The sequence below is a fragment of the Patiria miniata genome, unplaced genomic scaffold, assembly GCF_015706575.1.
Source record: "Patiria miniata isolate m_02_andy unplaced genomic scaffold, ASM1570657v1 HiC_scaffold_11, whole genome shotgun sequence".
In the NCBI taxonomy this organism is placed as follows: Eukaryota; Metazoa; Echinodermata; class Asteroidea; order Valvatida; family Asterinidae; genus Patiria; species Patiria miniata.
The window spans coordinates 1,684,278-1,696,452 of NW_024037049.1; the positions used below are offsets into that span (position 1 = coordinate 1,684,278).

The 12,175-nt window shown below is 40.6% G+C and overlaps 1 protein-coding gene across 1 annotated transcript in view; it reads right to left on the bottom strand.

The window, feature by feature from the left end:
• Nucleotides 1-7,837: 7,837 nt before the first annotated feature.
• LOC119741597 (28S ribosomal protein S33, mitochondrial-like) overlaps nucleotides 7,838-12,175 on the bottom strand; it is a 28,287-nt gene continuing 23,949 nt past the window's right edge. The window contains exon 3 of the mRNA XM_038217415.1: nucleotides 7,838-11,274. Within this exon, the coding sequence (XP_038073343.1) occupies nucleotides 11,169-11,274 (106 nt within the window). The 3' untranslated portion in view covers nucleotides 7,838-11,168. The remainder of the gene's footprint in view (nucleotides 11,275-12,175) is intronic.

Consider the following 12,175-nt stretch of genomic DNA (forward strand, 5'->3'; position numbering starts at 1 on the left):
ACATGATCTTTGCATTTTAAAAAGTCGAAATCCTTTAATTGACCATTGCATTCATACTCACATTTATGTAAAATATTGTACAGTACACAATTAATAAGATCTGCTTATTTTGGATCGAGAATCGAGGATTCGAGGAGTTTGATAATTTGGATAATAAAAGTACATGTTTGGCGAATGAGGAGTTGTACATGTTGAAAGTACTTGGCAAGGAACATTTTGTATATTTATTTGTATTAGTTACAATTATTTATGTTAATACAGTGCTTGAACTTTGGATCATGGAACACTGTTTACCTGGTCGCAGATTACTAGGACAACTCTGAATTTAGATATATTCCTCTTTAGGAAATACATGAATTAATAATGTGCCTTAGACTTAAAGGTCAAATGGGAATAAGTCAAAGTCAAGTGTGTATGCATGTAGTCAGCTTAAATATTCTTGTCTTGAATACAGCATGTATAAACTGCATGTATCTGCAGTATTAACATGAACATTAACGAGTCATGATTTTTCTTAATTGAATCAAATACTGGAACTTACTTAATTTTTGCAACTGTGCGACGATGCGTCCAAAACCATGAACTACTACTGGATGACTGATAACATACATTATCATACTAATGAGTCATGTCATCCTCAGGTAAATCGATAATTTATATGACGATTGAATTGTGTATACAAATGTAACAGAGGATCTAACAAACTTTTCTATTTTATTTTAGGGGGGTCAAAGAAGGAGCATACACGTTGATCGCGATCCCTGTGAGAGCTTTCAATGAATTTTGATAGCCAGCAGATGGCATAGACTACAGCTGAACATCTCTACACTGTACACATCTGCAGCCAAACAGTGAAACTGGTTAGGTGTGACTCGCGTCTAGGGAAACCCACACCATCTGGTGGGGTGGAGTAATAGGCGGAAGAGGGTTAACTTTCCAAAGGTTGAGTCGGCCTGGAGGATGGCACCCCCAGGCTAGTACAGCATTGCAAAGCAAGATCACACGCAACATAATATAAACTAGAGATCATTTGTGCTTAGAGAGCACAACCTTAGTCATCGGTGTTTGACGAAGGTCATGCACTTTTCATAGCACAATAAATGTCTTCACCATCGCCTACAATGCGCAGCGTGGTCATCACTTCTCCCCTTCATACTTATGTTTATATTTACAATCCCCTCTCATAGTACGTGTCGTTAAGCAGGCGCGGATCGGGGGGGGGGGGGGGGGGGTCAACCTCCCCAGCTGTCAAAAAAAAAAAATTATCATACAAATTCATAAAAAATAAGTCGAAACCCCCCTGCTGCGACACCCCAAAAGGAATTATACTGGAATAATGTCTGCCTGTTCAAAATACGGTACACCATTCTGTAAGCTAGTGTTAATAATCGTCGAATTTGAACAGCGCCCCCTATTGAAATATGGTACCAGGGCCCCCCCCCCCCCCCCCCCCAAGTTTGATTTTACGGAGGCCAAGTGTCTGGGGGAAAAAAACCTGTGTACATTTTTAGATTGTTTTGCTGATGACCCCCCCCCCCCCCCTGCGAAAATTCCTGGATCTGCCTCTGTTAAGTTGGACAAAACTAAGTTAACGTCTTCTTACCAGTAAATCGGTCTTTGTGCAAGAAAGGGGCTTCGTACGTACATGGTGCAAGAAGACACTCCTATTTTTATTGTGTGATCCATTGCTGAAAGAGGGCGTTATAACACGCCAACCACAGGGTGTCTGTGCTTCAGGTGCAAATGTCAGCCCAATTGTCCGTGTGTCTCCAGCCACTTTAGCATTTACTGTGTCTTTCATGAAAGTGACCACTACTCACCGCTGTCAAGAGCTTAATTGACTATTAAGGATAAACTTCTTCTTTTTTGCATTCTTCTTGAAAATGACCGCTGCTGACCACTGAGTAAAATTATGGGCAAAATCGGCTAAAGAATTCGGCCTGTAACCAAAGTAAAGAGTACAAGTGAAAAATATGGTCTCAACATGAACCTGAAAAAGACGAAAGTTAATAGTACAAGCAGAGACATGCAAATTCCTAAAACTGGAGTGCAAATCAACGGTGGTATCATTGAGCAAGTGGACAAATACCTTTATCTTGGCCAAACAATCACACAGGATAGGCGTTATGAAACAAAGAAAGAGAATTGGCTTAGCGAAAACAAATTTTCTGAATATGCAAGTGGTACTCACAGCTAGAAAGTTAAACCTTAAATTAAGGCTACATGTACATCTGTTCAGATGCTACATCATCTCAACACAGAGGTATGCGGCAGAAACCTGGACTTTACAAGACTCCATAGTGAGGCTGGAAGCACTAGAAATGTGGTTTTACAGGAAAATGTTGAATCTCAAATGAAGAGGTTCTGGACAGAGTAAACAGGAAAAGAACACTAATAAATGACATAAAGAAGAGAAAGCTTCAATATTTTAGCTCCTTAGTCACCAGAGGCAGCTCATAGAGGGAAAGGTGGAAGAAAAACGGAAGAGAGGACGCCCCAGACGCAAGTGGACAACAGATATCTTGGAGTGGAGCGGCAAGACGTATGAGGGATGTGCGAGAGCAGCGCAGAACAGACAAGGCTGGAGATCTCTGCCCACCTGCTGACAAGGGGAAGGCACCATAACTGATTGCTGTAACAATGAACAAAGGGCAACAATAGGGACAATGGTACCCTGCAATAGGGACAATGGTACCCTGCAATAGGGACAATGGTACCCTGCAATAGGGACAATGGTACCCTGCAAGTCTGTCTTTAGAAATTGAAGTACAACATAGCCCTAACCCTATGTGCTTTGAGATTTCTAAAGGGACAAAAGAGATCAAAAGAAGGAGATTAGGGTTGAACAATAGTGGTACCCCATAAGCTAAGTGTGCTTGTGTGGGTGATCTGATACACTGTGCCCTCTGGAGATAGGGAACAAAAGATTGTATACGTCTCCACAGGACAATTTCTATGAATACGTCTTCACAAGATTTTCATGAAATAGATACATGGATTTTACTCGAAAACTAGGAATTTCCAAGGTGGGTTGATCAGTCGCAAATGAAATAGTTTTAGAAAAGGGATATTAAATCCAAATTTCAGCCAAGAAACTTTACTACACGAGAACAAAGAAATGTCTCCACAAGAATACAAATTTCAGTATTTGTGTGGGTGTTATGTTAATTCTTGTCAGCACCATAACTTGAGATATACTTTATCTTAGCAACTTGAAATTTGGTTTGTGGAATGTTCTTGATAGTCTTAACAAGCCTATTGATTTTGAGCCCGACAGGTCAAAGGTCAAGGTCACTATTGCTAAAACAAAAGAAATCTTGTCATCGCGACAACTTGAAAAATACTTTAACTTAGGAACTTGAAATTTGGTTGTGGGTTGTTCTTGCTAGTCTTAAAAAGCATATTGCTTTTGGGGCCGACAGGTCAAAGGTCTAAGCCAATATTGCTAAATCAATAGAAATATTGTCAGCACGAATGCTTGAAAAATACTCTACTGAGGAACTTCAAATTTGGTTTGTGGGTTGCTCTGGATAGTCTTATCAAGCCCATTAATTTGGGGGCTGACAGGTCAAAGGTGAGGTCACTATTGCTAAAACAATAGAAATCTTCCATTTTGGTTAGGGAAACTGACTTTATAAAAAAAATTGCCAGCATGTCAGGGGGATTGCGCAAGTCTCACCTGCAGTATTTTTAATTTTCACAAAATTCTGTATACACCCTATAATGAGGCTCGGGATGCAACTGACCAATTTTGGCTGTCATTGGATGAAGACTGTGAGAGAAGTAGCGTTTGTAATTTTCAATAAAATTATCCCTAGTGACCACTAGGTGACCTTTGACCCGGATATGACCAAACCCTGCCAAATGAAGCTCGGGTCATTTGTCAATATGGCCAAGTTTGAGTTGACATCAGACCAAGAATTTGAGATCATTGTAAAGAAGAAAAACGGCTAAAATACAGTACCTTAGTTTTTCCAACGACTAAGGTAAATCCCACACAACTTCCAGCGGTGGGAGTCCTCAGGAGACCCACTGCTGACCAAGATCCTGGTTCTTCAGGGCATTATGACGACGGGTCCTTAAACCCCCCAGGAAGGGATCAGTCCGACAACAGAGTCAAGGCCACTGCGCCCTTCTTAAAGGCAAAAAAAAAGTTGGCGATACTATCGACTTTCAATGCCTTCACCATATCAGGGAGGAGTTGAGGTGTGAGGAACTGGCAGGACGAAGTTGGAACTGCGGAATTGACATTCTGGGGATCCAGGAATATCACCATGTCCATGAAAATGAAGAGGTCAGGTTCGGAGAGGTGATGAGCTTCATCACATCATGTGCCTGGAGACAGCCAACCACAATATCTGCTCAACTTTCTGTCCGCTACACCTAGCACACTAATGAGTCCAACCGAAATGGTCAAAACCTAGTCAACCTTCTACAAGGACAGGACCTCTAGCAAACACACAGTTCGAGAAGCGATAAGGAAAGCTCTTGACGTTCCAAGACAGGGCTACTAGAATCCAAGCACCAGATCGACTTTATCCTCATCAGGCATAAATGGCGCAGCAGTGTTCTCAATGCTGAGGCGTACAGCAGCTTCAACACTGTCATATCAGACCATCAGGTGGTATCTGTGTGAGTGAGGCTTAGCTTGAGACAACCAAAGTCAACTGGCCCTAAAGAGAAGATTGACTGGAAGTACTTTTCTTCCGACATGAGCTGCAGGACCAGTACATAGTGGAGGTGGTCAACCACTTCCAAGCACTGGGAAAGGAGGAGGGAGGAGTGTGAAGAGGAGGAGGACATGGGAAACAAGGAGAGTGAGCATAAAACCGCATTACCAGCACTTCATGACTAACTCTGAGGCAACGACGAGTCAACCCAAGGAGAAACATGTGAAAAAAAGCTGCCACTCCTACCACCCTGATGTTGTCACAGCACGGAAGGAAGTTGAAGAAAGCCATGAGAAGTACATCCGGGGCAAGTCTGACAAGCTCAAGGACAACTTCAAGGCAGCCGAAGCTCAGCTTTTCGACTGAGGTGTATGACAGGCTGAGGGAGGAGCTTGAGTGCAAGATCAGTGAGGTGGTGGCAGCAAGTGACGGAAAACGATATGGAGAGGCATGGAGGATTGTGATAGAGATCAGTGGTAGGAGGAAATCCAAGGCAAGCCAAGTCAGCTGTCCTTCACCCGAGAAACGTGTAAAGACTTGGTTCACCCACTTCAAGAACCTGCTAGGTGACCTCCCCCCCAACGATCGCTGATAAGGACAAAGACATACAGACTGTCCTCATGAATACATGTATTGATATCGATGATGGACCCTTCAAAATGGAGGAGCTTTAGGAAGGTGAAGACGTCTCTCAAGTAAGGGAAGAGTGCATGTCCGGACAGCATCCCTCCAGAGGTGCTAAAAAAAGAGTGAGCTCAATGACATCGTACCGAAGTTTTTAAACATGGCATTACTGATGAATGACAAACCTACCCAAATGGCTCTAATCCAACATCATCCCCTTCCCAAAATCCGTTAACCTGATGAAGACCGACAATAAAAGTGGGATCTGCATCACGTGTCCTAGCCAAGATCTACAACCACCTGATTCTCAACCGTATCAGAGGACGGCCATACACCCCAAGCTGAGATTCAACAAGAATGGCTTCAGAGAAGAGTACAGTAGTCACACAAATCCTGGCCCTCCAAGCATCATTGAGGTCAAGAAGAACAATCTGCCAGCTGTACTGACTTACATTGACTTCAAGAAAGCCTTTGACTCATCCATCAAAGCAAAATGATCAAGATCTTGAAGGCATGTGGAGTCCTCCCTCGACCTCTCAAAGCCATTGAGGCTATACATGTACCTACACTGTCACCAGCGCCAAAGTTGTCATCCCCGATGGAGACCATTCTTCTCTACAGTAGCGAGACGTGGACCCTCACAGCAGGCCAGACCAATTGATGGGTGCTACACCCGGATGCTCAGGATGGCACACAACATCAGCTGGAAGGCCCATATGACGAACACCGAGCTCTACGGCAACTTGCCAAAGGTCTCAGAGAAGGTCAAGTCAAAATATCTGAGTCTCGCTCAGTGGCCTAACTGTCCGTCCCCCCCCCCTTTGGAAATCTTATAATGAACAAAAAAATCTACACTGCACTGTCAAAATAAGCCCTTTGACTGGTGTTCATATCTAAAGGTAAGTAATGTATCAACCTGTATTAGTACGCATACGTCATGTATACATTTTTGTCATGCCAAAACTGTTGGGCAAACTACGTCCGCAATAATTATGAATGGTTGTATATAAAGTCGAGTGCATTCACTTTGAATTTCATGAACACATGAAGCTCGCTGTTAGTGAAAGTTTTTTCGTTCTACAAGTCACTCCTGGACTTTTTTTCAAATCCGATCGACTTCAAACCTTGCACCCACTTAGAACACCTTCTGAAAATTCAGGCTGAATCATGACATCATCATGACGTCATCACGTGTCGCGTGACGTCATCCTAAAGTGCATATTTTATCTTCACAAACGGAAGTCCGATTTGGTTCAAAATCGGTATGGAAGTATTCCGAGACGTTATATAGACAAAAATTGCAGTGACATCACGAAAAAGTCATCGTGTGATTTTATATGAATTATTCAATTTTGGATCTCATCAACGGAATGTGGTAAATTCAAAATACTTTTTGTAAAAGGTTTGTTAGTTCATAGATAGATGCACATAATTTCATTAAATGTGTGACGTCATCATGACTTCATCAAAAACATATTTTTTTATATTCACATATAAGGGTATGTTTGATCGTTAAAAAGTTTGGTGGGTAGGTAGGTATTGATAAAAGCATTCAAAATCTGAAGTGACGTCATCGTGACGTCATCATTGATTTGTGTTAATTTTAACAATTTTAATATTTTCTTCTAATTACTAAAAGTTACATAAAATATAATCTGATCGACTTCAAACCTGGCACACACTTAGAACACCATCTGAAGATGTATGCCAGATCATGACATCAACATAACGTCATCACGTGTCACGTGACGTCATCCTAAAAGTGCATATTTTAAGGCCCAATATCTACAGAACCTGGTCCGATTGGGTTCAATCTCGGTCTGCATGTATTCCGGAACATATAATAGACAAAAATACAGTGACGTCACGATGACGTCATCATGTGATTTTATATGATTTGTTAAATTTTTGGACCTTTTCGTCATATCCCATCAACGGATGGTTGTAAAATAATTTAAATCTGAGGCCAGCGGTACCTAGTTATGCATGTGCTTTTTTGACACTGCAGCTAATGAATAATTTCAACAGCTGTTCGGATTGACCGTACAAAAATGTGCGTTTGCACCGGATACGTGTATAGGCCTACAGCTTGTGTCGCATCGTTGCGAGAACACAATCATGAATGGCACGTGAAACAAGACTTGGAAAACCACGGGTTTTGCGATACAGTGAGAGGAACATACACAAAATAGCACAGATCATGATAGAACATAGGAAATGTAGTGTAGCCAGGCTGGTCTGGCAAAATAATTGATTGTCCTGGAAAGGATTTAATTTCATTATCCTTTGTTCTTACATAAATATATTCATAACTTAACTGGACAGTGTTTTATAAACTGTCTACCTGACCACTCTGCATTTGTAACAAACACGAATCTCTAGGTTTATATTGATTTTCAAAGATTAAATCTAGAAATCTTAAATCGCCTGTAATTTGACACCCGATGATGTCATCATGACGTCAGAGTAATATGCACTTGATATATGTTGAAAGTTATAAGTTCATACCATAAAATGATTAGGAAAAAACCCGCGGAGAAGTATTGTCGTGAAAAGAAAGAAAGATTTATCAGAATAATTCTAAATAGTGGACAACAACATAGATAATTCTATAAAATAAATAGCAATGTCAAGATCATAAAATACAATCATAGTCATACATTTTAGACACGGGGTTGAAGATTTACTACACCTCTGGGTATTTCTTATCCTGACAATGTAATTTATGTATGTTTTGTATTTTTAACTACATGAAATTGTTGAAATTGTAATCTTTCACTCAGATGTAATAAGTTATCTTATCTGCAAGGCTTCGTCTCGCCCGCTTAGCGGGAAAATGCCCACTTCAGTGGCGTATCCAGAGTGGGGGGGGGGGGGGGGGGGCGCAGAGGGGGCACTCGGCCCCCCTCTGGATTCTTTGTACAGCATTTATTTTAGTAAATGGTAAGAGAGTTCTGACATCAATCCAAAAAGAAAACCTGCTAAAAAGCCATCACAATGCGCCGTGAAAATGGTTACATAAGTTTGCAGTATGCATAATAATGGTCAGTTTTGAAGAGCGCCCCCATTTTGAAGGTGGTCGTGAAGGTGGTGGTCGTATGGCTACAATTTTGCTGGAAACAAATAAACATTTTGGAAACATTTTTCAAATTGACGATTACAATCAATAAAATAAAAAAATAGATCTATTTATGTGGACAAACAAAGGGCTGTTTCGGCAATTATTTTGGTATCATCTGGCATGTACAGTTACAAGTAGAAGTTCCATCCAGGTAGGGTGTATAGTTCTGTAGATATTGGGATTGTACAATTGCAAGTTGTGTCAAATAAAAATTAAAGAATTCAATAAACGACACGGTTGTTGTTTTTAGGGAATAACAGTGTGAGGAGCCAGTCTTCAATGCGGGATGACCAGGTTGGGGAATGGCCGCTGTTAATGGACAGAGCCTGTTACTCCTTTTAAAAGAAATAAACAGTTAAAATGCTCCAATTTTGTGACCTTTCTTTCTGCGATAATTCCAGACTTTTTGTGTTTATGCTGAGGGGCCATATTTTAGCTTTAATATGCATGCAATATGCTTCACCCTGTATATTCAATGCTTTATTAGTCATCTTCATTGCATTACAACAGATGTACAGGGTATAAACCTCTGCTGCCATATCAAAACAAATTACAAGAAGTTTTTTTCATAGGAACCTGGAATATTGTTTACATATATTCATTGTGTCCAGTATTACAAAGATGCTCGGTAAAGAAAAAAGTAAATTTTTCCGTGGGCGACGTGTTTACCAAAAAAAGAAGAAAAAAAAGAAGCAAATTCCAGATCCACGCTTTCATTATTAACATCCTCAGTACGAACATGTCGTGTTAAGACTTATTCCACAAGAGCATAGCAACTGTGTTTCACAGGCCCGCGTACCGGTAAGTCCTCACACAATGGTGGTTGAGTGCATGTGTACCATGTGTACTGCTGTATTGTTACAAGCTACCACAGGACTGTTGTTTATTTTGCCAATCATTGGCCTACATGATCCTGGAATGATCGATATCAATGCTGGTTTAGGGGCCATTTATTCAACAATATCTGTCAATTCTTTGCAAGCCTCGCGAATATTAATAAGTTTCCCATTTACTATGGTGTGCAGTAAAAATTTGCAGCATCGCCTCCTTCACGAGTTATTGCTGGCTTCCAATCGTCGATACCGAGACCCGTGCAAGTCACGCCGAGTTACGTTAATGATGTATGCTAATATGCACTTCGTCAGCATTGTTGCACCAAAATCGGCCAACCTGAAAACCATGTACATGTGCGTGAGTTTGGTCAGCCAAAAATCCTTGTCAAAATTTCTCTTGGAGGTAGTTCAAGATGTCACACAAGACTTTGCAACGATAGATTAAGCTGAATTTCAGAATATACTGAAATGATATCAATGTTCAGCTACTCCTGAAGTAACAACTTGAGGGGACTCCTAAAAATTGAGATAAATACATAGATTCGGGAACATTTTCGAATGATTTCTTCTCAACTTTAAGGTCAGTTTTACCAGTAACCAGTATCGACGTTACAGCAATCGATGACAGCAATTTTTTCACTGACATGAAGTTTAGAATTTCTTCTTCTGTTATAATTTTACATTTCAATCATACTGAGCATATTTTCTGAGAAACACAACATTCAAAAAGCCATTTTTTGGGGGTGCATGAATTTCACTGCTCTGTTATAGCGTCCAAGTACATATTGGGATTAACTTGTTTAACAACAGCGATGCTTAGGCCTTCACAACCACATGGCTGTGTAGCTGTATATATAGGCCTTTGAAAAATGGATCTTTAATGTGGTGTCACGTAACATGTGACGATGTCATCACACCCTACAGTGTTCATCTAAACACAACCAAAAAATAAGAAAGTTTACATTCATTGGAGGGACATAATTTTGAATCTGATCATTTAATAATAACGTCCTTTGTATAGACCTTTGGGGAATGTTGTTAAGCTACCAATCATCCAACACTAACAACAGTTTTTGAAAAATTATGCAGTTTGAAAAGTTTTCAAAATGCAGCATTTTTCATAAATTGTTGTCAATCTTGGATGATATACAGTCTTTAGTAGCAAATGGGATATCAAAACGTAGCTAACTAAATTTCCCAAAGGTCTATATGAATGACTTCATCATAAGACAATTAGATTCAAAATTACGAGCCCTCCAATGAGTGTGGATTTTCACTTTGTGGTATACCTGCATGGTCATACCAAGTTACAAGCAATTGGACACATACATGTATGTGATGTCATGTGACACATGATGAGGTTATGATGACATGAGAAGTTCATGTTCGGCCCAAATCTACAATAGTTGGTTGATGTCTCTGCCAAATCAGATTAATTAAAGTACCCAAATTGCCGGGCAGGGAAAAAAGGTGTTTAAATGCTGTTGACAGGAGTCGGGGGGGGGGGGGGGGGGAGATCTTACCTGAAACTAACACTGTTTCGAAACAATTGTCTGGAAACAATGGCTGTTTTAGAAAGTAGGCCTACATGAAATCCGAAACATCCAAATAAATCACACCCCCAAAAAAGAAGCTTTTTTGCATCTTTGTGGGAGAGAAAAGTGGACGGGGACGAGAAACTTGCTGATTTTTTTTTTGACTGGCCTTGATAATTTGTAAGACATAACTCCTCTATATACATGCATTTATTGCAGCACAAAGACTGCATCTGCAAACTAAGGTCAGATACAGACTTTGTCATTCATCTCTGACACATCCTTGATCAAACTCTTAGTACTTGTACATCCATATGTGGATGATTAACAGTCTCCTTGCATCCATCTAAGACTTGTAAGGTTCAATGCTTGCCAAATTGGCTGATCATTTTCTCTTCATTGCTCGTTTGCCCTCTCCTTTTTTGGGCGGGGCCTTCCCTTTAAGACGAGCAACTCTCCTCATCTCAGCACGGAAATCAGCATGTTCATCCCTGTCAAAGACAAACACCAGGAAAAGCAATCAGGAAAAATATGCAAATAGTGTCTTAAGTTTGACGGTCACTGAAAATGGTAGAGCAGCACCTTTGCAAAGAATAACAATATACCTGTATTTAACCAGTTCAGGCTAGGATTATTTTGACATGACTGGACCAAGGCACAGGTAGCTGACACATATTTTCCAGCCTTAGTCATTGCGTGTTTATCCGTCATCTGTTCCGAATTCCACAAAACCTTTGTGTGTACAAAAACAAGTTGATGACATAATTCACATATGAGGCCTGTTACTCCTTTTCAGAACAATCACAAATGGAGTTCTTTGGGACATAGGCGTCGCGAGGGAGGGGGGGGCGCTTGTTTTGTGCACACACCAAAACAGCAATTTTTTTTGGTTTTTTTCCCTTCTTTTTTCCTTTTTCCCCCTTCTTTTCCCACATCGACTTCAAACCTGGCACACACTTAGACCACCCTATGTGGCCCGTTACCACGAAACCCGGACAAAGTAGCAAAAAACAACAATTGAGGTTTTGGTATTTTCAAATTCTCCACTTATTCAGATTTTCAATGATATGAAGTTTTTATTGTTTATTCTTCCCTATAATCCCATGAAAAGTGATTCTGACCCCAGCATTGCCCGTCCGATAAAAATGTTATTACGAGAAAACCAGCTTTGTGTGCACCGGAAGAAATCTCAACACGCACACAGTGAATGCAATGTACCGCATGATGAGTGCACTCTGCAAGGTCATTTCAAACATTCATTGCAACCACCAAGATCCTATTATTGGATTACCCATCGCGGTAGAATCGCGGTAGAATGGCATCAACGCAGCTTGTGAAATATTGTCCAATTACATAATGTACAAATGGACGCTTTTGCTAATTTATAACACT